Below are 18,294 nucleotides of genomic sequence, written 5' to 3' on the forward strand. Positions count from 1 at the left end.
GCCCCGAGTGTTTATGTGTGTGTTCCTGCCCCAGGAGAGGTCTCGCCAGTGTAGACAATCAGTGCAGAAACAGAATCACACCATTAAAAATCACACAAACTTTTAGAAACAGTCAGAGACATGGAGTCGGACTGAGAGGCTGGACCTACAACCCCTACACACAAGCTGAGTCCAAGCTATGAAGAGGATCAGGACTTTCTGACCCACTGCAGGACAGGAAGAGACCTGCCACAATGGACTATGAACCAAAGAAACCAAAGAAGGTAGACAAACTAACTTATTTTGTTATTACGATCAGATGAGGCTTCTCTGACATCTAAATCAAAATTGTCGTTTAGGAGTTGGAAACCTGTTCATATCGTTGAAGTTCCATAATATAACAGAAAGTAGCCCCGTCAGACGACATAGACTTGCCTTGATTAACTCTTTACTGTGGTCTTAATCGAGACTTCTTTAACTGATTAATGTCTATTTCACATCAGCAGCCACTTCTTTTTGCTAATACACTATCTGCCAGCATAAACTCTGAAATCAGGTAATTAAAACATGGTTTTCTTTATCTTACAAAAATTTTGGTGTACAGTGTTTGGGACATGAACAGTGTTTTTTGGGCTAATTTTGTTTCTTTGTCAACGAAAAAGATTAAAGATCGCTTTCACTAATGATGGATATGTTTTTCCACAGCATAAATTTAGACGCTTGAGTTTTTGGTATTTCCTGGATGCCATTCCAGTTTGTTTATATAGTGCCAAATCACAACTAATTTCATCTGAAGGCACAACATTCAATTCAATTGAATTCTGCCAAACGTCTGTCTTTAGTACACACAATTTTGAATTTAACAGAAAGAAAATACAATATCTACCCAATTTGTGCATTGAAGTGTATAGTATGTCTCTAACCTTGATGTGATTATTACGCAGACCAGAAAAGATGCATTAAAGCCTGCATTTGTTGCCCAAAAATGATGAAACCTTCTTGTTTCAATGCTGCTATTGATTTATTAGTTTTTATCAGATTTTTCATTATTTGGTCATGGAAAAAGTTAGATCTTTGGCCAAATAATTTAATTCAATTACATTTTCACACCAATTTACATCACATGTCATCTCAAGGTTCTATCCAAAGTCAGACTCCATCAGATCCTCCAGGTTGGTCAGAAAGTTTCCTCTCTAAGGAAACCCAGCAGGTTGCATCAAGTCTCTCCAAGCAGCATTCACTCCTCCTGAAAGAGCGTAGAGCCACAGTGGACAGTCGTCTGCATTGTTGATGGCTTTGCAGCAATCCCTCATACTGAGCATGCATGAAGCGACAGTGGAGAGGAAAACTCCTCTCCCCAGACAAACTGTTGAGAATCATTCCCCATTACATAGAATCAGCTTCAGTCAAAAGTCAGTTTAAATTATATAGTCAGACAGTAGTTTTATCAGATCTTTATTAACAAACTGTTTATTTAAATTCTGTTCATCATCAATCAATAAAAAGTTATCTTAGAAAGCCCAGCTGGTTGCGTGGTGTGACTTCGTAGCAATCTCTTTCCCATGAGCAAGAAAATGAAAATAGAGAACAGAAAACTGCATCAAATTTTATGTCCGACCATCCAAGAACTTCCCTGTTTTTCTTCCCAGGCATTCGTATCACCCATTAAGCGGCTAGTCTGGTCCAAATATGGTCGCCGACCTGTTGATCGAGGCAGCGGTTACCGCCGGCCGCTCCACACCGTCCCCCTCTACCCACCGGATTATCTCATTCACCCTGAGAGACTCATCTTCGATTATGTGGAAAAGGAAGTAAAGGTAAGAGCTGGCAAAGAGCAGAACCGAGAGCAGCAGTGAAACAGAACCTTGACTAATTGCTTAATGTTTAACCTCTTAGTTCCTTGGTCACCTGACCTGGGTCTCAGTTTCACTAAATCCATCAAGCAGAGATGAACTTCTGCAGCTGCTGGACACAGCCAGGGTTGGTAGCTATTATTCATCTATACCTCATTATGTCACCTAAATAAAAACATGTTTTTTATCTGTTTATGCTGTCAAAAACAAACCCTAACTGATTAATCAGTGCTATCAAATGTATTCTTAATGACTAAACATTTCCAATAGACTTAGCAACCATAAATTACACTGACGTTATTCATTGAAGTTGTGAAAATAAAATCCAATCAGAAATCTGTAATAGCAATCATAATTCTCTACATTTGTCACTGTAACCTAAAATCATATGAAATGTGTCCTCTGCATTTGACCCGTCCCTCAGGGAGCAGTGGACACCACAATCGGGGCAAAGGGTCTTGGTCAGGGACGTTGTTAGTGGACTAAAGTCTGGTTTATGCTTGACGCATCCGCGAGGTCTGCGCAGCCATATTATGTAATTTTGGCTCCCACACCCATCCACACAGCCAAAAGTTTCCACTCCCCGCATCTGGGAAAATTTCCAACTATACGGAAAAATACTGCACACGAGCAAGCGCTCCTTCTGGCGGAGAATTGTAAATATAGACATTTAGGATTCGGCCCAAAAAGTTCACCGCAATCAAAACGTTTTTAACTATTGGTGGACACAAATCGCTGTCACTCTTAGAAAAAAGAAAGAGGCTTAAGTGTTGGAAGCAACTGAGTTTTCTATTTCTACGTGTTGTGGGGTGTAGCATGCTTGACGTAGGAGCGCAACACTGCCCTCTAGAGTCTAGGAGAAAAGGCTCAAGGCGAAAGTGCGAGCCACCAGATTTGACAAAGACTCCTGGATAGGTGACGAAGGGTTTTCAGAAAGAACTGAGCAAAAGTCCGGTTGCCTCCGATGTAACCCTGTTTGCTGTTACGATGACCCGCATAAGTGAGAATTTACACAGGCATCTAGGAGAATAGTACTACTTCAGAGGAAAAGCTGCACAGAGCATAAATGCTGCAAACAATGTGTCTGCATGTCTAATTTCCAAGCAGAACGTACATGCATCAAGCATGAAGTGACCTTTACAGTTCTTGGGACCAAACATAGCGGAAGCTAACCGGTCCGCTAAGTGAGAACGCTAATGTGCTGAACAAAAACTTAGTTCCACAATTAGCTGTTTGCAGGTTAGTGGGACCGTGCCGACCACTGAAAATGTCTTAAGCAGAATTGGTCCTTAAGGTGCGTTCAAATCGAACATGAAGCGAGTGATTTACATATTATGCGTATGTAAAGATGCATTCAGGAGTGGATTAGCGGTCCACCATGCGAACGACATATTTAATTTGATGCGAACGACAATCGGGCAAATAGATTGGAATATCATTCAAGTTCAAAAGTTGCAACTTTTCTGTCAATTCACGCCACGTTAAGGATGCTCCTCATCCATTTAATGAAGCACAAAAAAAAACTATGTGTTTCATATTTAGACAGTAAAATTAGGCTATATTTCTATTAAGCAATGATGGATTTATTGCCTGTAGATTCCTGTAGTTCGTGCCTCTGGGGGACCCGTCCCCCTTTATACTCAGCTCCTCATACTGAGCCCCGGAAAGACAGAAGAATTGTTGGAAACTGACGCCATTGTTCGGCTTTCCACGTTAAATACAGAACTGTTACTCGCTCGTAAAATCCATGTCTGCCCCGGTGAAGCGACCTGGGGGTAAAATGCCGTTGCTGTCAGTGGAGATTGTTTGCGAGAGAGAGGCAAAATGTCAAGTAACCAATTGCAGGCGATCCAGGCGAAATATTCAACTTAATCGCGTTCAGTGTGAACGTACCATCACTGTTCAACTCTGTGTTTGTCAGTAGCAGTTAAAGGTGCTGCCGCTGAAGACAAGCGTTGATCAGGACTGTATTCTAAGTCTGTCTGCTCGCTCTCTGCTGCTGACATGGAGGAACAACGAGAAACTGCTGATGAGGATCCCCACACACGAGATTGCTGCTGCCTCCTACCTGCGAGATGATGCACTACACCTCCTGGTCCTCAAGACAGGTAAAGCAAATGTGACTGATGTTGCAGCCGACGACGGCCCAAGGAAAAAGCAAACTGAGACACAACTTTAAATTCAGTTCAATTCAATTTTATTTATATAGCACCAATTCATGAAACATGTCATCATCGAGGCTCTTTCCAAAGTCAGACTCCATCAGATCCTCCAGGTTGGTGAGAAAGTTTCCTCTCTAAGGAAACCCAGCAGGTTGCATCAAGTCTCTCCAAGCAGCATTCACTCCTCCTGAAAGAGCGTAGAGCCACAGTGGACAGTCGTCTGCATTGTTGATGGCTTTGCAGCAATCCGTCATACTGAGCATGCATGAAGCGACAGTGGAGAGGAAAACTCCCCTTTAACAGGGAGGAGAACCTCCAGCAGAACCAGAACCAGGCTCAGTGTGAACGCTCATCTGCCTCGACCCACTGGGGCTTAGAGAAGACAGAGCAGAGACACAGAAAGCTCAGAAGCTCACATTGACCCAGGAGTACTTTCTATGTTAGATGGTAATAGAGGATGATCTGCCTCCCCTGGATGATGTCACAGCTAACAGAACACCAGACCAGGTGTACCTTCTATGAAGAGAAAATGACAGAGAACAAAAAGTTAAAAGCTGAAATGACGACAAGCAATGCAAATTGGAGAGCAGTAGGAGAACTCAGCAGAGTGAGAGAAATAGATCCTGATGTCCTCCAGCAGCCTAAGCCTATAGCAGCATAACTATAGAGGTAGCTCAGGGTAACATGAGCCACTCTGACTATAAGCTTTGTCAGAAAGGAAAGTTTTAAGATTAGTCTTAAAAGTAGAGAGGGTGTCTGCCTCACGGGCCCCCGAACCTTCAAGGGCCCTCAGTGCAGTGCAACTTATACTCCTGAGCAATTTATACTCCGAAAATACGGTAGACAAATTCTAAGATCCTTAAGTGTTGAACTTTAGGCTTTTTAGGATCAAGCACGTGGAGGACCTTCCTAGTAGGCGCATTCCAACTCAGCTGCAAATCAATGAAGGCTGTTAGTAGTGTTGATGTTTCTAGGAGGAAGAGGGGGCCCAAGTCCAATACTGCTCAGGGCCCCATACAACCTTGGACCAACCCTGGTCACAGTACCTCCTACTGGGCACTCTGATAGGCCATACATTTATGAAGGTTTGTAACCTAGAGGACCCTGTGTGTGGCGGGTTGAATTTCAGCAGGAAGACCTCAGCAAGAAACTCACTAAATAAACTGTTGCAGTTGGAGCTGGTATCTCAGAATTCCATTGGAAAACTGTTGTGATTTGTGCGGAGGGACCAAGTTAACTATGAGCTTGAGGATATGCAAACCGAATTGTGTCCCTTATTTCTGCCACCATAAATTCCCTCGATACATGCTGCAGCCATGTTGAATTCCAGAGGTAGGGATGGTGCAAAACCTCTGATATTCCATTTCGTAGTTCTGACTTCTAGAGGATGTTCCAGTAGTTGTTGTTTTTTTTTTTTTGTGGTCTCTTGCTAAAGATGTATCCTTTAGTTATACACAAGATGTGCCTCATTCAGCATAAAATGTCTGAATGAAAAACTCCTTCCTTTACAAGAACAACATGGCCAACAGCAAAAACAGCACAATTGAAAGACAAAAGTATAAAATTCTATTTACGTACAGGTTTTGTTCCAAAAAATAAAAAAAAACAAGCCTTGTCAGACATTAGAGACTGATTGTGGTTTTAAATCTGCGTCCTGCAGGTCTAAATGTGGATTCTGTGGTCGCTGATGATGACAGTCTGGACAGAAAGAAAACACAAGGCGTCAACAGCCGACGACAAACCATGAGCAATGCTGACTCGCGGCCAGCAGGGGGCACAATGGAGCGCAGACACACCATCTGTGGAGTGGACTGGAGGCCCTCACTGTCCAGAAGTAACCATGACAAAAACCAAAATGTGGAGAGAGGAGGGGGTGAGAGGGCAGGCGGAGGTAGTCTAGAGAGAAAGAGAGTGGGTGGGAGCTGGGAGAGGAGGCAGCAGACAAGAAAAACCGGTGGGAGCTGGGAGAACCGCAGAGCGAGACCTGTGAGTGGGAACTGGGGGGTAGGAGTTGGAGGAGGAAGCTGGGAGAAGAGGCACGGAGGTGGTGGAGGAGCAGGAAGCTGGGAGAGGAGGGGAGGAGGTGGTGGGGGGAGCTGGGAACGGCGTCAAACCTACACTGGGAGCTGGGAAAGAGGTAAAAGCTACGGCAGCTGGGAGAGGAGGAACTACAACCCTCTGGAACCTACACCCTGTCCTGATGCCTACTGCAACCTGCTCATCCTGGCTGTTGAGAACAGGGTGGGTTGACCCCTAGTTTGTCAGTTCTTCGTCACTCAGGGTGCTGCAGCAGAGAATAAGCCCACACTCACAGATAGACCCTGATTTACATTGAAACTAATCACCTTGATCAGAAACCTTGGTGTTCATGTGTGCAGGATGCTGCGGAGGAGTACTGTTCCCTCATCTGCCAGATGTTCCAGATCATTTATGGCCATCAGACCATTGAATGTGTTGACAGGGCGGGATTTCACCACACCATGCCAGATCGATTTTGGCTCCAAAGGAGTGAGTGTCCCAAAGTAGCTGTTTTATCCATGATTTGTGACACTTGGTGCAGTGTCAGGGAAAAAGAACATTTTCCATGATTGATAAACTCTGAACAGGTTGTTACTGGAACAAGTTGCCGGGATAAAGACTTTGTTACTCTGTGGCACACAGGTTTGTGTTGTGATAACACCTAATATTAAGCCTGGGCCCCTTGAAGTAACCGTGTCAACCGGAAACTCCTCTGTATACTGAAATGTTCTAGAGTCAAGTGTGAGGACAAACTGTCTGACAGATAAAGCATGGCGGAAACGCTGCCTGATCAACAGGACAGCGATCCCGAAGGCGGCAGTAAATCTGCAGCAGAACAGACGAAAAAAGGTCAGGATGATTCTAAATCAAAGCTTAGCGCTCAGCTTGACTGAAAGTAGGAGTGGGACCATAAGAGACTTGGGCAGAAATGTCGCCAAACCTCAAACTAAAGCAATGCTTAAAAGCAGAATGAGACAAAAAATAATCTTCTGTAACAAAATGACAGACGTTGAAATCATGACTCTATATTTGAGTGTTTAGCTCTTTTGTTTTTGATCATTCTGGCTTACAGAGAATGAAAACCCAAGTTTCAGTGTCTCAGACAATTAGAATATTACATAAGGTCAATATTTCTTTTTAAGTAGACACATCAGGTTTAGGAAAAGTATGTTGATTTTTATGCATTCAATCCTTGATTGAGGCTCATTTCGCATGAATTACTGCATCAATGTGACGTAGCATGGAGGAGATCAGCCTGTGGTTCTGCTGAGGTGTTCTGGAAGCCCGGGTATCTTTAATAGTGTCCTTCTGGTCATCTGTATTGTTGGTTCTGGTGAATCACACCTTCCTCTTGACAATACTCCACAGGGTTCTGGTCAGGCCAGTTGATGGCCAACACCATGGCCATTGAACCAGTTTTTGGTGGCATTGGCAGTGTGGGTCAGTACTAAAGTCCTGCTGGAAGATGAAATCAGCGTCTCCGTAAAGCTTGTCAGCAGAAGAAAGCTTGAAATGCTCTAAAATGTTCTGATAGACGACTGTGTTGACTGTGGACTTCAGAAAACCCAATGGACCAGAACCAGCAGATGAGATGGTACCCCAAATCAACAAAGCGAAAACTTTTCGTAATGCGTCAGACAGAGGAGGTGAACCTTTAGCCAGACTCAGCGGTACACAATGTTTATCATAAAGGAGACACTGAAGAGAAACAGGAAACTGCTGGAGGCACAGACAGAACCACTGCAGGGACAGAGGATAGGTTAGTGGCTGCTAAGGATACAGGAAATGTAAAGAAACTCGGACGTAAAGCCACTAATCTTTTCAGAAGGAAGACAGGGGACAGGGTTCTGGAAAGCGATTACTTTGTTCTTCAGGGAATCCAGCAACCAGCTGCAGCCTTGGCTCGTTTGCGGCTGATCTGGCTTTAAGATCTGTGGCCAAATCAGACTGAACCTCAAAAGCTAGATCTTTATCCATAAGACAGGCATGCACCCATAAAGGCTGGACAGGGCAGACACATCCAAGGGTTAGGCGAGGGGGGTTGGCCGTGGGGCAGAATCTCGGCCATGATCCAGAGATCAGAAGCCAGGGAAGTCCAGAAGACGTAAAATGGGTTGTGATCAGGGTGGTAGGCAGGCAAAGAGCACCGGGTATCTACAGGCAAACATTTAATAATCTTGAGATTTCTATTTGTCAGTGGCAGGCTTATGAAGGCAGAGAAACAGGCAAGTCACATTTATTTGTATAACACATTTCAGTACAGGGACAATGTAAAGCGCTTTACATGCTTAAAACATATAAAAACTGAATAAAAGCATGTTGGAATAAAATGTAGAAAAACTGAAACAAAATAAATATGGTAAACGGGAACTAAAAGCAAATATATTGATTTAAAAAACATTTGGACTACAAAGCGAAACTAATGATGTTTTAGTAAAACAGTTTAACTAGAACAGTTAAAATCCTAAACAAATGTGTTTTTAATCTAGATTTAAAGGAACTCAGGCTTTCAGCACTTTTACAGTTTTCTGGAAGTTTGTTCCAGATCAGTGGAGCATAGGAACTAAATGCTCCTTCTCCATGTCTGGTTCTGGTTCTGGTTCTGCAGAGCAGGCTGGAGCCAGAAGACCTGAGTGGTCTGGAGGGTTGATGCCCTGATAACAAGTCTGTGATGTATTTAGGTGCTAATTCAGGGATTTATAGACTAACAGAAGGATTTTAAAGTCTATTCTCTGAGATCCAGGGAACCATGGAAGGACTTCAGAACCGGGTCCATGTTCTCTACGTTCTTAGTCTTAGTGGAAGGACTTCAGAACCGGGTCCATGTTCTCTACGTTCTTAGTCTTACTGGAAGGACTTCAGAACCGGGTCCATGTTCTCTACGTTCTTAGTCTTAGTGAGGACTTCAGAACCGGGTCCATGTTCTCTACGTTCTTAGTCTTAGTGGAAGGACTTCAGAACCGGGTCCATGTTCTCTACGTTCTTAGTCTTAGTGAGGACTTCAGAACCGGGTCCATGTTCTCTACGTTCTTAGTCTTAGTGAGGACTTCAGAACCGGGTCCATGTTCTCTACGTTCTTAGTCTTAGTGAGGACTTCAGAACCAGGTCCATGTTCTCTACGTTCTTAGTCTTAGTGGAAGGACTTCAGAACCGGGTCCATGTTCTCTACGTTCTTTGTCTTAGTGGAAGGACTTCAGAACCGGGTCCATGTTCTCTACCTTCTTAGTCTTAGTGAGGACTTCAGAACCGGGTCCATGTTCTCTACCTTCTTAGTCTTAGTGAGGACTTCAGAACCGGGTCCATGTTCTCTACGTTCTTAGTCTTAGTGAGGACTTCAGAACCGGGTCCATGTTCTCTACCTTCTTAGTCTTAGTGAGGACTTCAGAACCGGGTCCATGTTCTCTACGTTCTTAGTCTTAGTGAGGACGCGGGCAGCAGCGTTCTGGATCAGCTGCAGCGTTCTGATCCACTTTTTAGGCAGACCTGTGAAAACACTGTTGCAGTGATCAGTTCTACTAAAATAAACATGGATTAATTTTTGCAGATCCTGCTGAGACATCAGTCCTTTAAACCTGGAAATGTTCTCCAGGTTCTAGAAGGTCCACTTTGTAATTGTCTTTAGATGGAGGTTCAGGTCTGAGTCCATCACAACTCCCAGATTTTGGGCCTGATCAGTGGTTTCTAGCTAAAGCAGCTGAAGCAGCTGAAGCTGTGTGCTCCCATCCTTGTGGAGGGCGTCGTTGGCTGTCTTGTGGACATCTGTCACATGACCATACTATGGCTATTACATAGCATTTAAACATTAAAAATGTTTGTTTAAATTTGTGTTATATAGTATCCAAGACACTAACTTTTGGGTTTTATTAACCATAACCCATCATCTAAATTACAAGAAATGAAGGCTTGTAATATTTCATGACTGACACTAAAAACACCAACAAATACTGTAGGGGTTTTAATAAAGGATTGCCCATCTTTGGTCCCTGCAAAACAGAGTTTGCTCAACTATCTTATTTACAAAGTCCTTGCCGAGGGAGATTTGTTGAAATATGCTACAGATATGTGGCATTAAGAGGTGTTTGCAGAAAAAAAGAGCCATAATTCAATTACATCCAGGGAAAAATGTCTAATTCACCTTTTCTTGTGCAGTTTTTTGTTGAAGGTCCACTTACAAGAACAAGGGTTTTGTTTTTGTTCTTGCATTTAAATGCTTAGTGTTAAATGGCTTTGTTTAAACCTTAAAAGGCTTTGTTTGAAAAAAATGAATTTGTAAATTAATTGTTTGATAAAATATACTTTCTTACTTCTGCAAAGTGTTGCGTTATCTCTTACACGCTATATGTTTTAGCTTTTCTAGAATCAGAGAAGAACAAAGAGCCTTAATTTAAGTATATGTTATTAGGTAGTGACATTTTATAGCAAAATACTGGTAGTGTTGATTGCTGTGTCTCTGTGCAGGTGACAGCTGCCTGACCGACATGTCCTACAGTTATGATCCAGAGTTTAGCTGCTGCAGCTCGTTGTAAGTAACATGATTACAGATACTACTACTTTCTGTATTTTAGTGGGTTTTACAGAGATTTTATTATATTGCAGCAATCAGCTCAGAAATACCCTGAAACACAACAACAGGCACTAACTGAAGGGCTCCTTCCTTCTCTTTAAGCGACGGCTCCCAGGAGGCCTTTGAGGTCTACTACAGCGAGACGTACAGCGAGAGCTCGTCGGTCTCGCTGCAGGACTCCCATCGCAGCCTGGCATCAACCAGTGATGGGGCAGACAGCAACCCCGCCCTGCTGCTGATGCAGGAGTACATGATTACAGTGAGTGGGAACAACGTTCGCCATCTTCACAAGCACAAAGTAAAGCAAGTCAGAACTTATTTGGCTCCGATAAGTTTCATCATATTACAAGGTAAACTTTGTGTTGTTTTCAAAGAAAGGTGATAAAAGACAGACTCCAGGAACAGAAACTGCGTAGTAAATAAACGCTCTGACCTTAGTCCCAGTGCAACATTGCTTCTGTCTTTGTGTCTACATGCAGCTGACCAGCAAGCTAAATCCACTGGAGCTGCAGCAGTTTGCAGTGCTGCTGAGAGAATACAGGCTGGGTTCAAACATCGACCACTTCTGCTCAGAGTTGCTGCAACTATATGGAGACAACCGCAAATTCCTGCTGCTGGGTGAGAGATGGCGACGGACTTATTGTCTATTGTCTGACTTATTACCACAACCTGCTACTGGTAGTGTGTTTGTGGAAAAGCCGCAGTGGGGTGAATTATATCCTGTTATATATAAACTGCAAAGGTAACATATTAATGTCCTTGTTAGATTTCTATAGAGCAAAAATCTGCATGTTGACTCAAAGAGTGCTGTGGGCAAGAGACGTCCTGAAACTCCGATAGATTATCATAGCTGAGTATCACCAACATAAAAATATAGATTTCTCAAATAATAATAATTAAAGAATATACAGTGTGTGTGTGTGTGTGTGTTTTTAAAGAGCATTGCCCCTAGCACAGAGCCCTGTGGCACTCCATAATTAATTCTGGTATGATTGACGATTTAGAATCAAGAATCTTTTTGTCAACAAGAGTTACCATGGTGAAAGTATTTTTTTGAGGCAGATGATGGTTGGTTTCTTGGGGAACGGACGTAATGATGACGGCGACGACAATGATAATTGAGTACTTCAGGCAGGAGGGGACCGGTGATAGCTGCAGAGATAGGTTGAAGATGTCCAGAAAGGCCCCTGCTAGTCTGTCAGCACATGATTTTAGCTTCCAGCCTGACACCATGTCTGGACCTGCAGCATTGTTGATGTTGACCTTGTTTAAGGAGGAGGTCACTTGGTGCAGCTACTAGACGAGTGGCTGGGGTCTAGTTTTATCACTGACATGAAAAAGAAAACTGTCAGATAAATGTGAGCTAAACCAGCCTAGTACTTTTCCCTTGGTCCTTACAGCATGTTAATGCATCCTTTAAATAATACTGGGATCAACTGAAGATCTAACAGGATAAGTAAAGAGGCACATCTACTATCTGATGCTAGGAGAGAATCATCAGGGACTTTCACCTGTATTGTTCTTGCTCTAAAACTCAAAAGAAACTTACAAAATAGATTATTACAACATAAAGTTCATCAGATTAGCTTGTTAAACCAATATGTCATCGCCGGCGGAGGGAAACAGCTTGAGCCGGGGGTGACTGTGGAACAGTTTACTTTAGAGAAAAATCCGATTGGAAACATGAATCAATGAAACTTTAAATGGGTACCGCTGAATTGTAAAATCTAATGTTGCTCATTCCTTTACAGGTTTGGATTTGTGGAAAACCCTGGTCTAATTTTAAGATATATCCTTAACAATGTAGAGAAAAGGCCTCACTTGTTTTAGTTGAAGTTATTAGGCGTTGAGTGCAGAATGTTTTCAAATGAACATTTTCAAAGTGCCATTTTGTTTTTCTGTCAAATAAAAGTCATTATCGCTGCCACTGGCGTGAACCAAGGCTGAAAAACAGCGACTGTTTTGATTTGGAGGGATTAATGATCCTGCATCCTTTGTTTTCCAGGCATGCGACCGTTCATCCCAGACAAAGATGTCGGGGCATTTGAGACTTTCCTTGAAAGTATTGGGATCCGAGAGGGCGGGATTTTAACCGACAGCTTTGGACGTATTAAACGCAGCATGAGTAACACCTCAGCTACAGCCATGAGAGGGTACGTGAAAATGGAAGCAAAGATGGGACTTATTCTGAAAGACGGGTTGCACAGGTGGCTAGCGATATGTAGGACTTTTTCTAGGGACTGACTTCTGTTAATTTTAATGATTATGAGTTAATAAATGAAGATCCAAAATTAGTTTTCTCCTAAATATTAGAATATAAAATGACATAGGACACACAAAAAACATTCTTAATAACAAAAGGGCATATAAAGACCTTCACAGTCGACGCATTAGGTTTGTTAAGGCGGTGATGCACCTAAAACTTGGACTGGAGTTTGATAATCCATACTAAACATAAGCCCCGTTTCCATTAAAAGCACAGGATTTAAAGGCCAGGCTTAGGTTTCCCGGGGTAAATCTAAGTCTGGGTCTTTTGGGTTTTCTTGTTTCCATCTGCTAGGGGCCATTTATGTAAAACAGCCCCCAACGATGCATGGGACGTTGTGAGTACCACTGCAGTACCACTCCGGTTCACTGGGTGGCAGGAAGACAGTGGTCAAACAGACAAATGCAGGGAAGTTGTATCCATATCCTGCCTCTAGACATTATATATGTGGAAGCCTCATATGTGCTGGAGCACATATGAGGCGTCCAAGGCGTCAATAATGTATGGTCTGTTAAAGACCATACATTATGTTTAAACAACGTATTTCAGCAATAAAACATGTTTTTTATGTGTAACAGCTTCCTGTATCATAACCACATCTCTGTTGTTTGTAACAAACCAAACTGTGTGAAAATCAGGTAAAAATTCAGGGGTTATGATTTATTTTAGCAGGACAAACAGCTTCCTCAGTACAAATAAATGCACTGGGGTCACATGAGAGACCCATCCAAGATGGCGGCCACGATGAAACGCCAGCCAATAGGCTGCGCCAGTTCATGGGGCGTCTATGCATATAATGTCTATGATCCTTCCATTCAATCGGACTCTGGAGAAACTGGACAACACACAACTGTTGGTGTTACATCCCCTTAGCCCCTTTTACACACACACACCCCCCCACCCCCCCTCCGCACTATTTCTCACTGTTGGACTCCACTCTATTCTACTACTGGACGTGTAAAGTGACTCCTCAGCCGCGACAAACAGATCCAGTCTGCGGAAAATTACAGACGGTCTTGCTGACAACACTCTGCAGCAGGGGGGTTAACACTGGCGAGGCGAGGCCAGCATCTAAGTGGGTCGATGCCACTCCCAACAAGTCCAAGCAGAATTAAAATTGGCTCACAATTCTGATGAACTAACTCCACAGATTAAGTTTGGAGGTGTACTTTCTCACCTAAAAAAATGTAAAACTTAAAAAAAAAAAAAATTGTGGCTAAATTAAGGTTAGAAAATCGATAGGTTTGTAATAGTCAACTCCTTACTGTTTCCCTTATGGCGGACAGTTTTTCTTGCTCCACGCAACCCCGTCCCCTGAACAAGCCCCAGTAAAGCAGAGCAAAGTACTGGGTCGCTTGAGGGACCAAAGCCCCAAGAAAAGTGAAATTCGTCGGGTAAATGTGTAGCCTATTAAAACGCTACTGGGCCACGGGCTTTTGAGTGGCGATGGAAAAGGGGCTATTGTAGAAAAACCAAAGCCATCCTATCAGCACATCAGCACCTGTTCTTCTCTCAGCAGGTACGACAACGGCTCTCTAGCAACAGGGTCTCAGGAGTTTAACCGGCGCATCTGTGACATCACCCATGACATCCAGGCCCTGGGCTTCCAGGACATCCACGGAGACATCGAGGAGGAGGACTACTACCTCTGATCGAGGCACAGGAGTAAAGACTGAAGAGCCTGAACTGTGTGTGAGATTTTCTCTGATAGCAGTGAGTCCCAGTGGGGCCAGGGGCCCAAACATAAAAAGTGGCTCCTGCTTAAAAGATGCTGATCGGCCCCCTGAAGCAGTGACTTTACTCTACAGATGATAAAAAGGCACAAACTTAACTTTTAAAGAAATTCCTTACATTTGTCTTCCACTTTTTTAAAGCAATGCATTGCAGAACAGATTTAATAGCCTTGCCTGCAAGATGAATTCTCACGTTATTTCTGCGTTCACAAACACACCAGAATCTACCTTGTACCGCTTTGGCTTCGACCGTTTGTGTCTGAACCAAAAACAATTCGGGCCAATCACGTTGCAGGGTTGAGGTTTAAGGCGGGACATACCGGTGCGACGAAAGCAAGAGCGGTTGAGCTCACAGCTGAACCGACATAAATATGGCAGCGCAGGAGGACGCAGTCGCTGCTATTACATCTGTTTTATAAGAATCCACAATTTCATCTTTGATAGAAGAACAGCAAGAAGTGCCTTGACAAGCTTACCGTGTGGTTTCTCATGATGCCTGCTGCGTATTTGCTTTTAATTTGTTACCGTGATTGACTATAACAAACCTTTGGTAGGCGGACACTAGGTGTCGTTTTGCCCAATCAGCTTAGAGAGTTCTGCTGAATGTCCCTCCTTTCCCCAAACGGATTTGATGGAAGCAGTCCCAGATTGATAATGTGCAGAACTAGAGTGTTACACATTATCAATCTGGCTGGCCAGGTTACAACAAAACTAAACTTTATTTCCTAACAATTCTGTTCATATATTCATATTTAAAATGTCTTAATTGAAAGCAAAGTGGAACTGCAGTCAACATTCCTTGTCTCTGTGCACAAACTCGGTTAATATATCTGATTCTGTCTTATGCTGATCTTGTGTTTAGATCTTGATGGAATACGGGAAATGAATTAAAAAATAATAAAATTGCTTTTATATTAAACTACTAATCAATTTGAGACATTAAGACAATGTCTGCAAAGAAATTTTAATGAAGAATGAGAAGGAGCTACAGGGAAAAACACAATTTAAGAGGCAACAAAGGTTTTTTCTTTGTGTGGAAAAGTCCCTATACTTGCTTATTTTATTTACGCCGCCAACCTTGCACCTGAACATGAGAAGTCTTGAGGAAAAGCATCATTTTAGCACTTTCTGCTTTATTCAGTTAGTCATTAAAGTAATAGAGAAGATCTGAAAGTTCTTCTCTTTGCATCAGTAAAGAAACAAGAGAAATAGTGGAAAATGTTTACTATGTCTGGGTTTTGTGTCCTAAAATCTGTATGTTTTTTTTTTTTTCTTTCAGTGGTGGCAAATAGGTTAATACATGGAAAAATGCATAAAAATCTAAAGGTCAATTAAGTGGTTGCCATTTTTATTCCCATATATATTAATATGTGGTAAATACTGATAATAAAAACTCTTACTGATGTTTTCAAGGTACTCAACTCTTATCTTCTGACTCAGGATAGATGCAACACACAACATATACTTAGAATATCTTATAATATGTTATTTCCAGGGAATATTCAGTTTTAGATCATTTGTGAAAGACACAAAGTAGGTGACAACACTAGAGTCATTTTCTCACCCCTTCCTTTATCAAACCAAACTCAAAAAATTGATGTATGCAGGAACATTTGCATACATAAAGAAAATTCATATTGAAAAATCTTTAACGTCCCACTGCACATATAAAAATGTATTTGCCACATTTCCCTGACTGGTTAAAGTTTTGATCAAAGGAGGTTGTTACACTAAACGCTAAAATGTTAGGAAACAGGAGTAATAATACCTGGGGAGTGAGCTCAGAGTGACATTGACTTCTATGGAGAAAAGAAGCTGCAGCAGACAACAGGAAGGCAAACTGGACGAGAGAAAGTTGCTGTATTTTGTGCTTGGGAGCTTTCAGCTTCTGTCCACCACAGAACTTGTGGGATTTTGAAATGTTTGCATACCTGTTGGAAGAACTGAGTAGTTTACAACACACGCAATACAGAGAAGTCATTAAAGAGTTTAAATTATGAGTGTCGCATGCTTTCAACACTGAAATAAACCCTCTGCACAGTGCCACGCACCAAGTGCTCAGGGGGACACCAACAAAGTCGTGAGTTGATTAATGGAAAACCGCAGTACTTTTATTTCATTCACAATCAACACACATATGTACCTTGTCTGCGCTGTAGTTTGAACCATATTTAGTTTTCTCTTTCAGTGGTTTATCCTACTGGGATTTTCACGCGCAACCATCTCTAAGGTTTACAGAGAAATAAGGAGAGAGAATATCCAGTGAGCGGCAGTTCTGTGGGTCACAAATGCCTTGTTGATGTCATAGGAGAATGCTCACACTGGTTCGAGCTGATAGGAAGGCAACAGTAACTCAAGTAACCACTCGTTACAATCAAGGTGTGCAGAAAAGCATCTCTGAATGCACAACACGTCGAACCTTGAGTCGGATGGGCTACAGCAGCAGAAGACCACACCAGCTGCCACTCCTGTCAGCTAAGAACAGGACGCTGAGGCTACTGTTAGCACAGGCTCACCAAAATTGGACAATAGAAGATTGGAAAAACATTGCCTGGTTTGATGAGTTTCAATTTCTGTTGCGACATTCGGATGGTAGGGTCAGAATTTGGTGTCAACATGTTTGGACCATGTGGAACCAGTATCATAGGGCTCATTGCCATGCGTGGCAATGGGTTGCATTAAAACACATCAAGTTGTGAACACGTGTTGTTTAGTCATTTCAAGAATAGCTTTGATTTAAAAGCCTATGTGTTGGTTTTGGACCTTAATGGACAATATCACACTTCAGCTGGCTCTGTGGGTCAATCCAAATACCCCTATTGAGCAAGGACTCCTTAGCCAAAGTGGAAGTGTTGTCTGACTAGTTGAGTCTGTAAGTAAGAAGGTAGGAAAAGGAGCCTGTTTGCTTCCTCCCGTGGCTAGTTTTGCCTAGGAACCTCGCAAAGTACCTTACCCGTGCTAAGGAGCTATAAGGTATCCCATAATCCTTTGCATATTAGCACAGCCCACCTCATGGAAATCAATAAAAATGACCAGAAAGAAGAGATCGTACATTTTGTAGTTAATTTTCTCCCAGATTTGACTTGTATCATCCATGTGCGTTTGTCATGTAATGACATCGGAGTTAAAGGCTGTCTGAATTCGGCACAGCAGTCCAATGCTCCACATGAGCCCATGAAAGGTCAAGGAGCAGGAGCTAAATTAAACTTATTCGGATTGAGCCTGTGTCTTCCTCAACTTCCTCTGACTCTGCGCCTAGGTCAAATTCATCTTACTCATGTGGATCATCCTCTCCTGCTTGAGCCATTCTCTCTTCTTCTGGAAGGTCTACATTCACTGGCCACTTAATTAGGTACACCTTGGTAGTACCGGGTTCGACCCCCTTTTTGCCTTCAGAACTGACTTAATCCTTCGTGGCATAGATTCAACAAGGTACTGGAAAAATTCCTCAGAGTTTGGTCCATATTGACATAATAGCATCACGCGAATGCTGCAGATTTGTCGGCTGGACATCCATGATGTGAATCTCCCATTCCACCACATCCCAAAGGTGCTGTATTGGGTTGAGATCTGGTGACAGTCAAGGCCACTGGAGTACGGTAAACTATGTTCAAGAAACCAGTCTGTGATGTGCGCTTTATAACATGGTGCGTTATCAAAAACAAAAGCAAGTCACAAGGCCTGCAGTTGTAGAATACCACAGCCATGTGGGAGGGGT

General features: G+C 42.7%; 1 protein-coding gene across 1 annotated transcript; it reads left to right on the plus strand.

The window, feature by feature from the left end:
• Positions 1-12: 12 nt before the first annotated feature.
• On the plus strand, positions 13-15,992 carry ccm2l (CCM2 like scaffold protein). The gene is made up of 11 exons (XM_036142587.1): positions 13-263; positions 1,629-1,796; positions 1,876-1,959; positions 3,757-3,940; positions 5,655-6,235; positions 6,373-6,502; positions 10,472-10,535; positions 10,680-10,836; positions 11,057-11,195; positions 12,583-12,730; positions 14,363-15,992. The coding sequence occupies exons 1-11, from the start codon at positions 234-236 to the stop codon at positions 14,493-14,495; spliced, it is 1,818 nt and encodes a 605-aa protein (XP_035998480.1). The 5' UTR covers positions 13-233; the 3' UTR covers positions 14,496-15,992.
• Positions 15,993-18,294: the final 2,302 nt, after the last annotated feature.

Source organism: Fundulus heteroclitus, chromosome 1 (genome assembly GCF_011125445.2).
Source record: "Fundulus heteroclitus isolate FHET01 chromosome 1, MU-UCD_Fhet_4.1, whole genome shotgun sequence".
Taxonomy (NCBI): Eukaryota; Metazoa; Chordata; class Actinopteri; order Cyprinodontiformes; family Fundulidae; genus Fundulus; species Fundulus heteroclitus.